Raw genomic sequence first — 19,642 nt, 5'->3', positions numbered from 1 at the left:
GGACAAGGGTGGAAATAATGAAACCCCAACACCGCAAATGCTGGAGCACTGAATTTTAATTGACCTTTTTGTGGCCCCAGTGAAACCCCTTTTCCAACAGAGAATATTTCTATTTATTTCCTGTCTGCTTCCCCTGCTGCAGTTGTTTCTCCAGGAGAATCTCTGACTGTTCCAGGCTGTTCCAGGGATCTCTCTTCCCACTGATGTCCTCCCCATCAATTCTCCCCCTTCAGCACAGGCAGCAGCTCCCCCGTTTCCTTCAGCTCCTGAAAGACAGAAAGGCAGCAGGGATGGATGGCAGGGATGGTCCAGGGGCATCCCAGCAGGAAGCACTCCTGGCAGCAGGTGCCTCACCAGAGATCCCTCCTGGGCCACTCTTGAGGTTTATAAAGTGTTTAAACTCTGGCTTGGGTGTACTTAGTGAAAAAGATAAAAAATCACACCTTGGAGGCTCTGCTTGGGGCCCCTGATCTCCTCCCAGGTGGAATCCCAGACGTTCCAGGCACACAATTCCAACACCCCAAAGGAGGAATCCCCACCCACGGATGGGTTTTGTTCTCCCACCCACAAACCCCATGAAGAAACTAAAATATCCTCGGGATTCTGAGCAGGAGGTGCCTGCCCTGCTCCTCCTGGGGACTGAAATTCACATTTCAGGGCTGGCAACTGCCTAAGGAGCACCAGGACACACGTGGGGAACAACGTGGAACGTTCTTCTTCTCCCACACCTTGGAATCAACAGCTCTATTTCAGTAATTCCATACCATGCTGCATTAAAAAATGAAATTTAAACCACTGACAGCATTCACCCACCCATACAGGTCATGAATTCAAACAGCCCAAGGATGCAAAGAGAGAAATTACATTGAAATAGCAGAAAAAAGGATTTTACAGCACCTCACAATGCCCAAGACTCCTCCTCCTGAGCACTGAAAAAGCCCCCACACTTCCTCAATTATCTAGATTAATTTTATTGATTTAATCCCACACTTGCTAAATAAACAAAATTAATCTATAAATTAAGTTAATCTATATTATATAAGAAAAATTAATCTATATAATCAAAGTAATCCCTACACTTGTTAAATAAACAGAATTAATGATATACTTTAGGTAAAATTAATCTATATCAATAGAATTAATCTATATAATTTAAGTAAAGTTAGTCTACATAAATAAAATTAATCTACACAATTTAGGTAAAAATAGTATCTATAAATAAAATTATTCTTTATATAATAATTTTAATAATAATTTCCATAATAAATTTATACAAGAATTGAAGCAATCCCTACTCTTGTTAAATAAAATTTATACACTTTAAGTAAAAGTAATCTATATAATTGAAGTAAAGTTAATTTATATAAATAAAATAAAGCTATATAATTGAAGTAAAATGAATCTTTGTAAATAGAATTAATCCATATACACTAAGTAACATTAATCTATACAAATAAAATTAATCTATGTAATTGAAGTAAAATTAATCTTTGTAAATAAAATTAATCTATGTAATTGAGGCAATCCTCACAGTTCTTAAATAAATCAAACAAATCTCTACAATTTCAGTAGTCCCAGTAATTTTAGAATTAAATGGGATTTATTGATTGAGCATCCCCAGGAGCCCCAGTCTGAGGAATTGGCTCTGAACCATCCAGGAATGGGCTCAGGAGGATTTGGGAACTCTGGGGCTGCTCCAACAACTCCAAGAAAATAGAAATGTTTTCTAGGAAAAAATAACCCAACATCAGGAGCAAAGTTAAGGCTGAGAAAAATGCAAAAAAAAAAGGGTTAAAAATGGGCTTTTTTCCAGTCATTCATTGGACACTTAAAGCTCCTTTCCCTGGGAAAGCCTCCCGGGGTGGCTGCAGGGATTCTGTGGGGGACAGGCAGGAAAATTCCTAGAAATGAGACTTTTAAATGCAACAAATGGAGTTTTTACTGCAAAGCAAGCAGCTCATACCTTGACAATGTCCAGCCCCCCCACCAGCTCCCCTCTGACGTACAGCTGGGGGTACGTGGGCCAGTTGGAGAAGGATTTCAGCCCCTGGCGCACCTGGGGGACAAAGGGAATGAACCGGGAGCTCTGCCCTGCCACGGGCAGCAGGGGTGCACCCCCAGGGAAGGGCAGGCTCTGCTACCTCCTCGTCCTCCAGGATGTCAAAGGTCTCGTAATCCACGCTGGGCAGAGGGGAAAAATGGGATATGCATGTTATTCACACTGGAAATGGGAAGGAGTGCTCCTAAAGCAACAAAACCCTGCAAGGTTTGTAAAGAAATGCCTCAAAATTCAGCTAAAAATGCAAAAATTAGCCCAAAAAATTTCTAGAATGTCAAGATTTTTTAAAAACTCATAAAATGTTGGAAAAAATTCTCAAAGTTCTCAAGAAATCCTCGAAATTGTCAAAAACTCCTCAATGCTCTCAAAACCCCCTAAAAATTATCGAAAACTCCTCAATGTTCTCAGAAATCCTCAAAATTATAGAAAATGCAATGTTCTCAAAAACCCCCCAAAATTAAAAAAAAAACCAAAACCTCAAAGCTCTAAAACCTCTAGATTTTTAAAAACCCATAAAATGCTCAAAAAAACCCTCAAAGTTCTCAAAAAATCCTCAAAATTCTCAAAAAAATCCATACAGGTCTTGAAAGAACCCTCAAAATACCTCATTAAAATTCTCAGAAAACCCTTCAAGTGCTTGAAATGCTCTTGAAAAAGAAAACCTTACATTTGGGGAATAATTCCACTCTTATTTTCTAACACATTTTCCATAAAATGCAGTTTTTACCCCAGAACTGCCCCCCAAACTCCGACCCCGTTACCTACCCAGTGTTATTCATGATTTCTATGATTTGCTTGCTGAAGCCACATTTTGCCATCTAAAATATAAAATACAGTTATGAAATGCCTCTGCTTTTTTTAGTCCATAGAATTCCAGCTGCACTGCAGCAATTCCCAGTTTTCTGCTGGATGAGCCACTCCTTACTCCCTTTTCCATCCTTTATCTCCTGATTTTTATGGATTTATGGAATAAACCTGCTGCATTTTGAGGCATCACAGCCCTGGATTCACCATAATAAACTATAACAAGAACAGCAACTTGTTATATTTATTATCATTAGAATTAATTTAATTGTAATTAATTTAAGTATAATTACATTAATTGAAATTATAATGAATTAATAATTCATATCTACTCTTCACATGAAGACAAAAAACACCCAGCAATTTTTAGATATGACTAGGTATTATAGATATCTATTCTATAAGATATCTAAGATATTAGATATATCTGTTATAAGACCTAAGCATTAGGTATTTCTATTAATTTCTGTACTAATAAATATTAATAGAAATATCTAACACTTAAATAATATTCAGCAATAACAAAAACCAGGGCTGTTCTATGGTTTAGAGAAGGCCAAATAAAAAGATAAATAACTTTTCCAGCTGCACTGGTTTGAATTAAGGAAGAACAAGAGAAAAATTCAGTATTTTCTGGAACACTCCACGTTACCTGTTTGTTTCCCTTCATGAAGAGCATCACAGGAGCTTTGTTTATCAAGGATTTAAGCCTAGAAAAAGACAAAAAATACCTTGGTTATTTTATATCCCAATACACCAAACAAAATGCAGAAGTGGAAAGGAAAAATCCAATGGATAAATCTCCAGGAATTCCACCCTGGGATGGGAATGCCACTCCCAGCTGGAATCCATCTCCCATGGAGCAGGCTGGTGGAAAATGCCACTCAAACCTCCCCAAAGGTGCTGCTGCTCCTTACAAACACATCTCATGGACAATTTTAACCTAAAAAAAACCTTGGAGGGAACCTTAAAACCCTTTGGGAGGCAGAGGACGTTCCCCATTCCCTTCTTTCCCTCAAAAGTTTGTGCCAAGTGAAAAAATTCTGTGTAAATGGAGCTGCTGCTTGTGCAATCTGCAAACTTCCATCAAGAACTGGCCAAAAAATGTTTAATTTCTTAACAAACTCCTTCAAAAGCACAGGAAGAGGCTAAAAGGCTTTAAAATAAACTTTTAAAGGCCGCCTAAAGTAAGTTTTTAAAGATGTGCCCATCTCATCTTAATCTCCAATTTAATCTCTGCTAAAAGCATTAATTGGGGTGTGTGGCCTCAGTGAAACTATTTCAAAGTAAAGTAACTCAAGCCTTGGCACAAATTTGGAAGGAATGAATAAATCCCTAGAATTACAGTGGTGGGATTATTATTTAGCACCACTTTTACATGGGATTTATTAAATTATTTCTGTGCTGCACTGAGCAGGGAGAAGAACCAGGCAGGGATTCCCTCCAGTGACACCAGAGTTGGGAAGTCTGTACAAATAAAGCTGGAAAAAGCTTAAAAATATTATTTTCCCAGTTATTTTTAAAGAATAAATTGCTAAAGAGAGACAAGAAGGAATCTATATCCACCTACAGATACAGATATATAAATATATAAGTAGATATATAGATATATAAATACATAAGTAGATATATATAGATGTATAAATAGAAATACAGAAATTTATAAATATAGATATTTAGAAAGGCATATTTATATAGATACATATAGACATATAAATAGATATATATATAGATGTATAAATAGATATATATAGCTATATAAATATATAAACAGCTACATTCTTGCAACAAGCAGAAATTAAACCACAAACATAAGTAAGATTCTTGGACTTACATGTACAAACCCCAAAAGACACTGAAAAACTACAAGAATTCTGCAAGTAAATAAATTCTTGAGGCACTTCTGATAAAGTAGGAATTTATAGAGGGTTTCCCCTGGATAAACACAGAAAAAAACCTCAGAAATGGTTATAATTCCCCCACCTGTCCTCCAGCTTCTGGCCCTTTGGGCAGATCGTGTCCAGCTCTCCTGATGCCTCGAGCTCCTGAGGAAATTGGGAGAAAAAAGCAAAAAATGAGGTGGAAAAAGCAAGACAAAGACACTTCTGTCAAGCCAAGAGGAGACAAGCTGCCGTGTGCCACCTTGACGATGTCCAGGCCCCCGATGAGCTCCCCAGCCACGTAGAGCTGCGGGTAGGTGGGCCAGTTGGAGAAGGCTTTGAGGCCCTGGCGAACCTCCTCGTCAGAGAAGATGTCGAAGCTGCTGAAGGCCACGCCGTGCTTCTGCAGGATCTCCACCATCTGCCTGCTGAAGCCTAGGAAGGAAGCCCAGGGACATCAGCAGCAGCCTGGCACCGCGGGCTGCCGGGCAGGGAGGGGGCCCGCGAGGCTCACCCACCGCAGCGGGGCTCCTTGGGAGAGCCCTTCATGAACAGCATGCAGGGGGCCGCGTTGATGAGCCCCCTGAGGCGGGCGTGCAGCTGCTCCTGGGCAGGGGCAGCGCCGCCGGGGCCGCCCGTGCCCGCCGTGCCCGCCGCGTGCCGCTGCACCTTCTGCGTCAGCTCCGGAGCGTGCGCGCCGTCCAGGCGGTCCACCTTCTGGGAGTTCTGGGGACACAGTGAGAGGGGACACACAGCAAATGCACCTTCAGGAGAGGGGATACAGCAAATACACCTGCAGGAGAGGGGATACACACAGCAAATACACCTGCAGGAAAGGGGATACACACAGCAAATACACCTGCAGGAGAGAGGGGGATACACACAGCAAAAACAGCCTGCAGGAGAGGGGATACACACAGCAAATACACCTGCAGGAGAGAGGGGGATACACACAGCAAATACACCTGCAGGAGAGAGGGGGATACACACAGCAAATACAGCCTGCAGGAAAGGGGATACACACAGCAAATACACCTGCAGGAAAGGGGGATACACACAGCAAATACACCTGCAGGAAAGGGGGATACACACAGCAAATACAGCCTGCAGGAAAGGGGGATACACACAGCAAATACAGCCTGCAGGAAAGGGGGATACACACAGCAAATACAGCCTGCAGGAGAGGGGGATACACACAGCAAATACAGCCTGCAGGAAAGGGGGATACACACAGCAAATACACCTGCAGGAGAGGGGATACACACAGCAAATACACCTGCAGGAGAGAGGGATACAGCAAATACAGCCTGCAGGAGAGAGGGGGATACAGCAAATACACCTTCGGGAAAGGGGGATACACACAGCAAATACACCTTCGGGAAAGGGGGATACACACAGCAAATGCACCGTCAGGAGAGGGGATACAGCAAATACACCTGCAGGAGAGGGGGATACACACAGCAAATACAGCCTGCAGGAGAGGGGATACACACAGCAAATACAGCCTGCAGGAGAGGGGGATACAGCAAATACACCTTCAGGAGAGGGGGATACAGCAAATACAACTTCGGGAAAGGGGGATACACACAGCAAATACACCTTCAGGAGAGGGGATACACACAGCAAATACAGCCTGCAGGAGAGGGGGATACAGCAAATACACCTTCGGGAAAGGGGGATACACACAGCAAATACACCTTCAGGAGAGGGGGTACACACAGCAAATACACCTTCAGGAGAGGGGGATACAGCAAATACAGCCTGCAGGAGAGGGGATACACACAGCAAATACAGCCTGCAGGAGAGAGGGGGATACAGCAAATACACCTTCGGGAAAGGGGGATACACACAGCAAATACAGCCTGCAGGAGAGGGGGATACACACAGCAAATACACCTTCAGGAGAGGGGGTACAGCAAATACACCTGCAGGAGAGGGGGATACAGCAAATACACCTTCAGGAGAGGGGATACACACACCAAATACACCTTCAGGAGAGGGGGATACAGCAAATACAGCCTGCAGGAAAGGGGGATACACACACCAAATACACCTTCAGGAGAGGGGGATACACACAGCAAATACACCTTCAGGAGAGGGGATACACACAGCAAATACACCTTCAGGAGAGGGGATACACACAGCAAATACACCTTCAGGAGAGGGGGATACACACAGCAAATACACCTTCAGGAGAGGGGATACACACAGCAAATACACCTTCAGGAGAGGGGATACACACACCAAATACACCTTCAGGAGAGGGGGATACAGCAAATACACCTGCAGGAGAGGGGATACACACACCAAATACACCTTCAGGAGAGGGGGATACAGCAAATACAGCCTGCAGGAAAGGGGGATACACACACCAAATACACCTTCAGGAGAGGGGGATACACACAGCAAATACACCTTCAGGAGAGGGGATACACACAGCAAATACACCTTCAGGAGAGGGGATACACACAGCAAATACACCTTCAGGAGAGGGGGATACACACAGCAAATACACCTTCAGGAGAGGGGATACACACAGCAAATACACCTTCAGGAGAGGGGATACACACACCAAATACACCTTCAGGAGAGGGGGATACAGCAAATACAGCCTGCAGGAAAGGGGGATACACACACCAAATACACCTTCAGGAGAGGGGATATACACAGCAAATACACCTTCAGGAGAGGGGGATACACACAGCAAATACACCTTCAGGAGAGGGGATACACACAGCAAATACACCTTCAGGAGAGGGGGATACACACAGCAAATACACCTTCAGGAGACGGGATACACACAGCAAATACACCTTCAGGAGAGGGGGATACACACAGCAAATACACCTTCAGGAGAGGGGGATACACACAGCAAATACACCTTCAGGAGAGGGGGATACACACAGCAAATACACCTTCGGGAGAGGGGGATACACACAGCAAATACACCTGCAGGAGAGGGGGATACACACAGCAAATACACCTTCAGGAGAGGGGATACACACAGCAAATACACCTGCAGGAGAGGGGGATACACACAGCAAATACACCTTCAGGAGAGGGGATACACACAGCAAATACACCTTCAGGAGAGGGGATACACACAGCAAATACACCTGCAGGAGAGGAGATACACACAGCAAATACACCTGCAGGAGAGGGGATACAGCAAATACACCTTCAGGAGAGGGGATACAGCAAATACACCTGCAGGAGAGGGGATACACACAGCAAATACAGCCTGCAGGAGAGGGGGATACACACAGCAAATACAGCCTGCAGGAGAGGGGATACACACAGCAAATACAGCCTGCAGGAAAGGGGGATACACACAGCAAATACAGCCTGCAGGAGAGGGGGATACACACAGCACACAGGGCAGGGGGGATACACACAGCAAATATAGCCTTCAGGACAGAGGGATAAACACAACACACAGAACAGGGGGATAAACACAGCACACAGGGCAACACAGCACACAGAGCTAGAGGATAAACACAGCACACGGGGCAGGGGGGGATAAAGCACAGCAAAGCCAGCCTTCAGTCCAGGCTAGGTTAAACACAGCTTTCAGTCCAGGCTGGGCTAAAGCACAGCACACACAGCCAGCCAAGGCTGCCTCCTGTGACATGCCTCAGAAAAGGCTGTACTGCCAGGCTCGTGCCTTTCTGGCAGCAATGATGCCTGAGGGATTTCAGCCTTTCTGTTTTTCAGATCCTGTGCTGCCCCAGTGCCTAACTCTGAACTGCACACAGAGTGTTAGCTACAGTCCTCACGTTTTGGTCAGACTAAACAATTCCTCCAGGCCTGAAACTCAAGGACACCCTACAGCCTCAGGGCCTGAAAAGTACAGACAAAAGTGAATTGGGAGGAGAAAGCGGGGGGTAAATAACTTCATCACCTGAAGCTGAACTGGAGGATTAACCCCTGGTATGTAAATAGACCAAGCTCATATCTGCCTAAAAAACCTGTGACCATGGTCCATCTTTGGTGTAGCCTCTGGGAGGCTCTCACTGCCCAAGGTGCACTTATGGAAAGCCTTTAATAAATACCCATTTTATCCTCTTAACCTTGTCTAGCCTCTGGTCCAGGCAGCCACTCCAAGGTATCAGTAACAGCACCAAGTCTGCCTCCAGAAATACTTATTTAAGAAAATAGTATCAATTTTATCATCACAGGCAAATAGCACCCAAACAGAATTGTTATTTCTGTTATTATCATAATTTCTTAGGTTTTTTCCCAACTACAAAGAAATGTTGCTGTAAATTTTCTGACCCAAGTACAACAAGTGAAATAAAAACTATGTATGAATGCCGAAGCACTTAAGGAAGCCCTGAACTATTCCACATAAAGTGCAAAAAACATTTCTATTTCCATTTTGAGGTTCCACTGGATAGACTTCAATCAGTTACAGAGGTGTTTCCTCACCGAGAATGCTCCTAAGGTTCTGGTGGAGTGTTACAAAAGTGTAAGTATTAAGAGTCCACATGGATTCTATTTTCTCTTAAATCCACTTTTCTTAAATTCATTTCCTCTTAAATCCATTTCCCCTTACCTTAAAGAACAAGAACGTTGGAACAGAACTAATTCCATATTTTTCAGACACTTCAGGCACAGCCTCAGCTTCCAGCTAAAAACCAACCAAAAAAAAAAAAAAAACTGGATTATTTTCATAATCTTCTTTAAAGTTTCACTGCGAGTGTCAATCCTGGAATGTTCTCCGTGGCATTTTATGCATTTAAGCAGGATCTGCTGCTGAAGTCTGGGAGACATTTGCATTTAAATGAGACTCTCTGGGCTGCCGTGGCACCGTGAACCTCCACGGTGTCAAAGCAGGTTCAGAGGTTTTTATTTTGTTGCACATTTCAAAAGACGCCCGGAGGCTGCGAATAAAATTCCTGGTGCACTCCTGACCTAGTAAATTCTCAATGCTGTGCAGCCCCTGCTATATTGGAACCCATAAATCACTGGCCCCAGTCGTGTCCCCATCACAGAGGTGCTGTGGTGCCCTTTGGGGGCTCTGCATCACCCCTGACACCTGCAGCCCCTGCAAATGAGGAGGGGAAAAGGAGCTGCTCCTTCATAAACTTGATTTTTAACTTGATTTTTAACTCCTGCAAGGCTGCTGAGCGCCCAGCCTGGGATTACTGCTCCCACTTTCATCACAGAGGGATTGGCTATGAAAATTTATCTTTGCTGGCTCAGATTTTGAGCAGCTCCAGCTACACAGGCTCTTAATGAACCCACTAATTAGAGAGGCAAAGAAGGAGCATCAAAAGTGAGCCCCAGCCTCCTCCTGCACATCATCACTCCAACAGAATCAACTGGAAAACCACAGCTAGAAAATGAAAGCTTACATCCAACTGACACTGAACTGAAAGCTTATACATAATTGAAAGAGAATAGGTAATTCCAATTATTGGTTCTTTTTCCAGGGGCAAATGATGACTTCCATGTCTAATACTCATTTTCTTTCCAGCAAAGTTTCTTGCTTGGATATTTATGTTCCACGTAACACAGAACAGATTCCAATTCATATTTCAGGAACCTGCTCTCATTGGCACAGCTTCCCAAAATGTTGTTTGTGAGTGTTGTGGGATGTGAACACATTCATTTCAACCAAACATGTGAGGAGGTCACAGGTGCTTGCCAATTCAAAGGCAGGCTGCATATTCTGCAATACAAAAATCCCGCCAAGAACTGCCAAAATCAAATATATTCCTCTGGAGGAGCTCCTTCCTCTAAAATGTATCAGTAAAATTCACCCAAGAATTGTCATCAGCTTATTTTCTCCAAGCAAGAACACCAGTAATATTAACATTACTGGGAAGAGGGAAGTCGGGGGAAGGAGTGCCACAATCAGGGTTTCACAGCCCTGGATAACTTTGGAACCTCATTATTAAAAAATAAATTACTGCTGAATAATAAAGGTCATAAATAAATAATATAGGAATAATGAAAAGGCAACTGAGAGGTTCCAGACTTTCTTGGGCTGAGTAAAAGCTACTCAACTCTAGATAAATTTAAGCATCTTGAATTTGCAATATGTTGAAAATTAGTCTTTTGAAGCTCTAAGTCATAAAATACCATTAAAATAATTCTGTCCTGTTTTACAAATACCAACTAAGAGGAATCATTAAAAAAACCCACACACAGATCCTAAAGGCTGTAAAAATCCCATTAAAATACTCACACACAGCTGGCTGCTCCACTGCTCCCTGCCCTCGTCATCCCACAAGTGTCTCATTAACCAGAGAAATTTGGTTTGAAACCAACAGCACATGGATGAAGTGAATTCCTTCCCCTGGCTCCCAGTGGGATGTGCAGAGGGTCTCACAAAGGAGAGTGACAACCTTGCAGGAGACAAATTCACCTTCCTGAAGGGTCATTTCAGTCATTCCTCTGGGAATCCTGAGATAACATCCCCAAGGCTGGACACCCTGGGACAGTGCAAGGTGTCCCTTCCATGGCAGGGATGGCACTGGATGGGCTTTGAGGTCCCTTCCCACCCGAGGCATTCCAGGATTCCCTGTCTGAGCCACCCCTGACAGCAGCAGCACCTCTGGGATAGCACTGGGTGGGCTTTGAGGTCCCTTCCCACCCGAGGCATTCCAGGATTCCCTGTCTGAGCCACCCCTGACAGCAGCAGCACCTCTGGGATAGCACTGGGTGGGCTTTGAGGTCCCTTCCCACCCAAGGCATTCCAGGATTCCCTGTCTGAGCCACCCCTGACAGCAGCAGCACCTCTGGGATAGCACTGGGTGGGCTTTGAGGTCCCTTCCCACCCAAGGCATTCCAGGATTCCCATTCCAGGTCTGAGCCATTCCTGACAGCAGCACCTCAGGGATACCAGATGTGAGAAGGGCATTTGAAACGCGAGGCACCTCCCCCAGTGTGGAACACCCCCTGCCCGGGCCTGCCCTGCTCACCTGCACGAAGGTGACCTGGCTGTGCTCGCGGGCCAGCGCTGCCATCACCTCGTTCATCTGCGCGCACTGCGGAGCCCACGGCGCCCAGAAGTGCACCACCACCAGGGACCTGGGGACACACAGCACTCCTGGGGACAGCTGCCAGCAAACACTGCATCGTGGAGCCCCTGAGCCTGGGAATGACCATCCAGGGGCACAACACCCACCTGGTCCCCAGAGCCCCGAGTGCCAGCTCCAGGAATTCCCTGGACACTCCAGGGATGGGGATGCCACAAAAACCCATAAATCCCCACCAGCTGCCTGTGATGCCTTGAGAGGGCTACCCTGGAAAAAAAAACTAAACAGAGTTCCAGAGTAAAGGAGGGATTTACTCAAAGGCTCTCCTCCATGGATGCCCCTTGGGCAGCAGCAGAGCCCAGCCAGGGCTGCCCCCAGGATGAACCCAAATGGCCCCAAAATGCACGAGCGCTGCCGGGGTCTCTCCCTGGGCTCAGCTCTGCTCCATGTGCACATTGCAGTTCAGTGTCCAACCCCACTGCAGCCCCTGCAGTCCCATCCTGCTTGTTTTTCTCTCTGCAGCCCACGGGGTTTGTGCTCCTGGGCTGGGATTGGGATCATTTGTCCTTGGTGCCCAGCTGGAGCAGGAATTGTTTTGTCTCCCTGCTCTGTGCAGAGCTCACCATGCCCTGATGTGAACCCAGCCCCACACACTAAAGCAGCTCAGAATGTGGAAATAGAAAAGCCAAACCTGAAGCATCACCTGAGATTAAAAAAAACCCTTTAAAGCATACCAGGAGCCTTCCTTTCCCAGGGAACACTCCGAGCCCAGGCAGCAGTGCTCAGGCCATGCAGTACAAAACCTGTCACACTGCAATGTTATTTTTCTGCTTTCACTTGCTCCAACTTCTTATTCCAGGTTTGCTGGGATGTTTGGGAGTGGTTCTACACAGCATTTAAAGGTGTTAGCAGAAATCCCATCACACTGGGTACCAGCTGCCATGGGCTTACACACCTGGGATGACAGCAGTGACAAGATATTGGAATTTTCAATTCCATTCTCCATCTCTGCAGAGGTCAAACCCACCAGAGAATGGGAATAAGGAATTAAACACACAATGTACTGATATTAATTTACTCAGAAAAATAGAGAAATCAAGACACCCATCCCACAGCAGCAACTTCATGTCTGCTATCCCTAAATAATGGAAATTCATTGTAAATTGTAGCAGCTGCAAGGGCAGCACAAGATCCCTGCTGGAGCAGCTCCTGTGACCTGATCACACACCCTGGATGCTTCCACACACTTGATTTTCCAGTGAAACTCTAGAAAATTCTGGCTAAAAACAACAGAACAACTTTTCTTTTTTCCTCCAAGTCCTCAGTTTAAGTCTGTGCCCACAGCAGGACACACCTGGCCACAGGGATGGGCCTCAAATCATCACAGGATTATTTCATCCTCATCCCACCAGAGCCTGCTCCTTCCTTACCAACATCCAGCTGCAATACATTCATTTTTGTCTTCAGGAAGAACATATTTTAAATTCATTTGCACTAGGGGCTTTGGAATTGTTTGGGTTTTTTGATTTTTTTTAAAATTCATTCACAGAACAATTCAGATTTTGCAAGTGAACTGCTCCCTGAGCACTTTGATTTGACCTTAAAAAAACCAGAGTACTTGAAAACATTAAGAGAGATAAAAAATAAAGACTTAGCAAAATTAAGGAATTAAGTAACTCTAAACAAAATGTTTCCTGCATTCAACCAAGGTTAAAAAAAAAAAGCTCCACTATTAACCAGGGCAGGGATAAAAAGGTTATGACAAATCCCTAATTTCCTCTTTAAATATCAAAATTTACACTCATTCTACAACGCAAACTTACTGACAACTCGATGCAAGAAATGTTAATTTTCTGAAACAAATCCTATTAAATTAACATGTAATTACAAATGCTCTTATCAAAAGAAGCAGAGGGAGATCTATCAGGATGATCAGCTCATCTTGGGTCCAAGAACATGGGTAAAATACCAATTCCTTTAGAGAGAAAACTGAATGATGTTCTGTGACAAAGGCAATGAGAAAATTACTGGTGGTTTGTTTTTTTTTTTTAAATAACCTTAAAATATTGTGTTTGTCCTGAAGCCATTTTCCTCTGGGCACATGAGTTTGTTCTGCAGTGTCCCTACAAAACAACCCAGCTGAAGGACAATTCCAGGAGGGAAAGTGGAGTCCTGCAGCACATCTGGAAGAAATTCTGTTCCTTTTTCCCAGAACCATCAATTAACAGCATTTCCTCTGGCACTGATGCTGGTATTCCACCACACTTTTAATCACTGTAAATCTGTGATTACAGAGGAGCTTACTGCAGCTCTTCCCTCCTAAATTTAAAGATGCACATGGAATACTGGAATAAAACCACAGGGATTGCTCAGGACAGGCTGGGAGCACCCTGGGACGGTGCAAGGTGTCCCTGGAAGGTCCCAGAGCAGGCTGGGGTTGTAGGAAAAGCTCAGCCCTGTCATTAATCATAGAGCACAAAAGCAGATTAATGAGAACCTGGGCGGGAGGTGAATAATTCAGAGCCACTTCTGTGTCAATGAACACCCAATGCTGCTGTTCCTACTGAAGTGCCAATGCTGTTCCCACTGCAATTTCAATGATGTTCCCACTGAAGTTTCACTGCAGTTCCCACGGAAATTTCACTGCTGTTCCCACGGAAATTTCACTGCAGTTCCCACTGACATTTCACTGCTGCTCCCACTGACATTTCACTGCTGTTCCCCTTGAAATTTCACTGCTGTTCCCCTTGAAATTTCACTGCTCTTCCCATTGTTGTGCCACCACTGTTCCCACTGAAATTTCACCGCTAATCCCATTGAAATTTCACTGCAGTTCCCACTGCAATGTCACTGCTGTTCCCACTGAAATTTCACTGCTGTTCCCACTGCAATGTCACTGCAGTTCCCACTGAAGTGTCACCGCTGTTCCCACTGCAGTGTCCCGGTGGTTTTGGTGACACCCCCGCGGCTGGAGGACAATCCCAGCTCGAAGGGCAGCTCTGCTTTATGGGATTTTCCAGCCGATCCGGCCCCAAATTCCCAGCGGCAGGAGCGGCTGCAGGGCGGCACCTCCAGCGCTGAGCCAGGGGAGCGCGGGGCCGGCAAAGGCCGAGCCAAACCCGGCCTAACCCGAGCCAAAGGCGAGCTTAAACCCGGCCTCAGCTGAGCCAAACCCGGCCAAACCGAGCCAAACCCGGCCTAAGCCGAGCCTAAGCCCGGCCTTTGGGCAGTTTGGGGCTGTTTCTCTCCATTTTGGGTTTTTTACCTTCCCCCGGCAGGTTTCACGGAGCGCCGCGGCCCCTCCCGAGCTGGGCCCTGCGGGGACCGGGAGGGGACACGGGGATGGCACCGAGGGACGGGACACAAACGGGGGACAGAGGGCTGGGGAAGGCGGGCTGGCACCCGCGGAGGTGACACCGCTGCGGCACCAACGGATGGCACTGAGGGACGGGAGGCGGGGCCGGCCCCCACGGAGGGGACTGAGGCACGGCCGGGCGGGCCGGCAGCCCCGGCAAGGGACACAGGGCCGGGCCCCGCCGCCGTCCCCTCACCTGTCCGGGCGCTGCAGCAGCTTCTGGAACTGCTCCACGGAGCCCGCGGCCGCCACCGCGCCCGCCATGGCCGGGCCGAGCCTGGGACACGTGGGGGCGCCCGGCGGTCACGTGGCGGCGTCACGTGCGTCCGCCCCGCCCAACGCGCTTCCTCCCGCCTCACGTGGCCTGCCCGCGTCACGTGCCGCGCCTGCGTCACGTGTACCGCCGCCTCACTCATCGTCCAGTGTCACGTGTCTCTCCCGCCTCACGTGTCCTAGCGGCGTCACGTGTGCCTGCGCCGGCCGTGTGGGAGCCGCTGCCGTCCCACAGCCACAGCCCCGGAGCCGCTGCCGTCACACCCGGCCCGGCCCGCAGCCTTGAGAGGGCTGCCCTGGAGAAAAAAAAGAGAGTTCCAGAGAAAAGCAGGGATTTACTCAAAGGATCTCCTCCATGGATCCCCCTTGGGCAGCACCAGGGCCCAGCCAGGGCTGCCCCCAAGATGAACCCAAATGGCCCCAAAATGCACGAGCGCTGCCGGGGTCTCTCCCTGGGCTCAGCTCTGCTCCATGTGCACATTGCAGTTCAGTGTCCAACCCCACTGCAGCCCCTGCAGTCCCACCCTGCTTGTTTTTCTCTCTGCAGCCCACGGGGTTTGTGCTCCTGGGCTGGGATTGGGATCATTTGTCCTTGGTGCCCAGCTGGAGCAGGAATTGTTTTGTGTCCCTGCTCTGTGCACAGAGCTCACCATGCCCTGATGTGAACCCAGCCCCACACACTAAAGCAGCACAGAATGTGGAAATAGAAAAGCCAAACCTGAGGCATCAGAAGGATTCCCACTGACAGAGGGCACAGGGAATACAGGATTTGCCAGCCCCAAGGGCACTCAGCAAGTGTGCCCGTATCTTATTCCAAGCTAAGGAAGAAACCAATAAAAACAGCTGGCCAGCTGTGCTGGGTCAGCTCCCACTGGGAAGAAGGGAATTCCAGGGGGAGCAGATGGAGACCAGCAACCTGAGAAACCCCAAAGCAGAGAACACCAGGAATCATTGGATAATCAGAGAATCTTTAACGAGGACACAGAACGCTAATTAATAAGGGAGCTGTGTGACGTGCAGCCGGTGAACATTTGTGCCTTTGTCTGGTGAAATGTATAAATAGTGACAAGTTTTGGTAATTGTGTGTTGGCTTTGGGGGATCAGCCCTGTCCCCTTTTTGTGCAGAACTGGAAATAAATCCTGGGCTCTTCCACAGCAGGGAATGAAACCTGTTTGGGATAACACTTCCAGGGGTCCAGGGCAGCCCCAGCTGCCCTGGGAATTCCATCTCCACCCTGCCAGGGAACAATTCCCAATTCCCAATCTCCCATCCAGCCCTGCCCCTGGCACTGGGAGCCATTCCCTGTGTCCTGTCCCTCCATCCTTGTCCCCAGTCCCCACTGTGTCCCCAGTGTCACAGTGCAGCCCCTGGGGACCCCGCTGGGCCCTGCTGTCCCTCAGCACCCGGAGCCACCGACCCTCTGCAGTACCAGGCTGCTCCTCAGGGTGACAAATTCCCGTTTTCCTGTGCATTTCCAGGAGATTCTGTGGAAAAGAACCTGGGGTGTTGTCAAGGTGAAACGAGGGGCTCGCCCCTGGAGCTCGCTGCCCCTAAATCTGGAGCCAGGATGAGCCCAGTGATGGGAAGTGCTGGGTGGGTGAGAACAGTGAATGTTTATTTTGGGCTGTCCCAGAATCCTCCTGATGCAGAAAGGGACAGAAACGAATCCAGAGCACTCTGATCTCTGTGCTGCTACAGAGATGGGCATGAAACAGCCTGGAATTCCACTGGGTAAATGTCATGTACAGTTTTGACACATTAATCAACAATGTTTTATCTGAATTATCCAAAAGAAAATTAATGCAAAATAAACTGTTAATATCTCCATTTATTGTCTTGTCCTATAGGCTAAAATGTTTTTAAAGAAAACAAATAAAAATATAAAAAACTGCATATTTCCCATAAATACTAAATAATTTTTTTCCATAAATTCTGGTTGATATAAATTGTGTGAGTGGAGAAAAGAAAGTCTAATTCTGTTATTTTCTCTGACATTTTAATCTGACAGAAACCCAGTGCAATAACCAAAATTTCCAGTCTTTAGGAAGACCATGTTTGGGATTTTATCCTGTTTGCTGATTTTCTGAGCTTTTAAAAATTATTGTTCCTCTCTCACAAAACAAGGAAAAAACATGGGGGTTTTCCCCCATAAAATATTTATTTTGAAGACAATAATTTTGTTTAAATCCTGAATTCTTGTGTTATCAACAGGATTGCCCAATTTCATTTTAGATTCCAGCTCATGTCAAATAAAATCCCAGGTGGAACAACAGGGAGAACACCTGGCTGGGATCAGCGGGCACCACACTGTGCCATTAGTGAGGCTAAAGCAGGGAATTCCACACACAATCCTATTTTCCAGCAGGAAACCCTTTTGCCCTCGGAGCTCTCCACCAAACAGAGTTTTGCTGTGGACATTCCCTCTGTGTCACACCGGGCTTACATGGGAAATTCCACGGAATTCACTCCTGGGTTTGGGATTCTTTTCCCTGTCCCAGTCGCATTCCTGGTGAGCTCCCAGCACACAGAGGTGAATCTGGGCCGTGAAGGAATTCAGCAGAGGGGATCCCAAGGGTCTGGTCCAGGCATTTTGGGATGGGGCCGAGGCTCCGTGCCAGGTTCTGCTCCGGGAAGGAGGCGTGGGACAGATGGAACCCCTGGAAATAAATCTCTTCCCTCCGTGGCCGATGTCAGCTCCAGCTCTGCCCCATAAATCGAAGCCTCAGCCTTGAGAGCTTCCCGAGACCTTTTGCAGGTTCCTTGGGAAGGGCAAGGCGAGGACTGCTGCTCCAAATGGATAGGCCCACGGAGACAGGGGAGAGCTAAATCTCCCTCCCAGCCAGCTGTATTTCTGGGATCCCATATGGAGCCTTGGCAGGAGCGTCCCGGGGAAGCTTCAAGGACTCGGGATGGAGCAGGCAGGGGGACGAATTAACCCGGCAAGTGGCAGGTTAATTAGCCCTGCTCACCTGCAGCCCAGGGAGATGGATGTGGAGCCCAAACTGGGGTGAAAATCCCCCGAGGGAAGAGGCTGGCTGGGTGCTCCCAGCTGCTCCCAAACCCCGCTGCAGCTTTCCAGCAGGTTTCCCAAGGAATCCTGTGTTGCCTTTCTAATGGATTCTTTGTTTCTTTTCTGCCAAGGTCAGGATTAAATGTGTGAGATGGCATTTCTTGTTGGGACTCAGATGTTTATTTGTTTTTATCCCTGTCACAGTCTCACAAACGCTGAGCTCTGCAGCACTTCACTAACAAACTGAAAATGGAGCCCCATCTCTCTCTCTACAAGGCCTTTGAAGGATAAACTGTCCAATTAAGAAATTGCACCTAAATTAGTTTTACTTTTAACTTAATAACCAACTACCAGTTATCTGCAGTGTGGGCTTTCTTATCTGATTACACAATATTACCTAAACTTGTGAAGAAAAAGGTGAAGAAGGAGCAGCCTCCGCCCCAAAACCTCCATCTTGCCTTATATATATTCCTATATTCTAAACCCCTAAACTCTACATTTTCCACCCTGTGATAGCACACACTTCTATCCAAACTCCACACTCACAATCCCAGTTCTGTCATTCCATTTTGGAAGCTTCTCCAGGGGCTCAGGTCAGTGCAGAGTTCTCCTGGGGGTCAGTGCCTGGCAGCACAGAAAGTCTGAAATTCTCCGTTTCCAGGGCTCCAACACCTTTCCATGTCCTAATTCCCGCATTTTAGTGCCCAGCTGGAGGAGTGAAAGCACCTTCCCTATGGATACAGGGTTAACCTGATACATTCCAGCTGGGAATTCCCTGAAATATTGCTGTTTAACCTGATTCCTGTTCTAGCCAGGCCCTGATCCCACCATTTCTTGCATGGCAGAAAAGTTCCTGGTGCTTAATGCTGTTAATACTACAGACAAAAAGACATAACAGGAAAGAGACTGGAATTCCAGCTGGAAGTAGCTGGAACTTGCCAAGTATTCAGGATATATCCACACTCTCTTTTGATCCAGAAATAGTATTTATTTCAGTGTAAAATAAAAAATAATAACTTCAGAATACACCTAGCAACCTTTTTCTAATGTGGCTACATCCTTTCTTTATTCCGCTATTATTATTCAGATATTAAAATATAATTGGTATTAAATGAAGACATTTAAAAACAAAATGAAGAAATTAAATTAAATTTTAAAACATTTACTGAAGAGCACTGGGAAAAGGCTCTGGCAGGTCAGCAGTTTTCCTGGTTAAATGTCACAGAGATGTACACACAGAATAGAACAAAATAATGGGGAGTTTTACTGGGAAA

The 19,642-nt window shown here is 46.5% G+C and overlaps 1 protein-coding gene across 1 annotated transcript; it reads right to left on the bottom strand.

Annotated features, from left to right (window-relative positions):
* Positions 1-38: 38 nt before the first annotated feature.
* On the bottom strand, positions 39-15,437 carry GLRX3 (glutaredoxin 3). Its single transcript, XM_064431609.1, has 11 exons — positions 15,281-15,437; positions 11,673-11,781; positions 9,299-9,373; positions 5,262-5,469; positions 5,006-5,178; positions 4,847-4,908; positions 3,516-3,573; positions 2,825-2,877; positions 2,142-2,181; positions 1,964-2,056; positions 39-266 (listed from the first exon to the last, which is right to left on the bottom strand). The coding sequence occupies exons 1-11, from the start codon at positions 15,346-15,348 to the stop codon at positions 216-218; spliced, it is 990 nt and encodes a 329-aa protein (XP_064287679.1). The 5' UTR covers positions 15,349-15,437; the 3' UTR covers positions 39-215.
* Between the last annotated feature and the right edge of the window lie 4,205 nt (positions 15,438-19,642).

This window comes from Passer domesticus, chromosome 8 (genome assembly GCF_036417665.1).
Source record: "Passer domesticus isolate bPasDom1 chromosome 8, bPasDom1.hap1, whole genome shotgun sequence".
NCBI lineage: Eukaryota > Metazoa > Chordata > Aves > Passeriformes > Passeridae > Passer > Passer domesticus.
Note: the sequence above shows the minus strand (reverse complement) of the source record. Positions and strands in the feature narration are given on the sequence as shown.

What these genes read in the sequence shown, in the direction of transcription:
- GLRX3 (XM_064431609.1), bottom strand. Translation starts at nt 15,348, where the DNA reads ATGGCGGGCGCGGTGGCGGCCGCGGGCTCCGTGGAGCAGTTCCAGAAG. An exon ending in GGGGCCTGGACATCGTCAAG is followed by an intron (nt 4,909 to 5,005) that starts GTGGCACACGGC and finishes CAATTTCCTCAG; the next exon opens with GAGCTCGAGGCATCAGGAGA. An exon ending in ACATCCTGGAGGACGAGGAG is followed by an intron (nt 2,057 to 2,141) that starts GTAGCAGAGCCT and finishes TTTGTCCCCCAG; the next exon opens with GTGCGCCAGGGGCTGAAATC.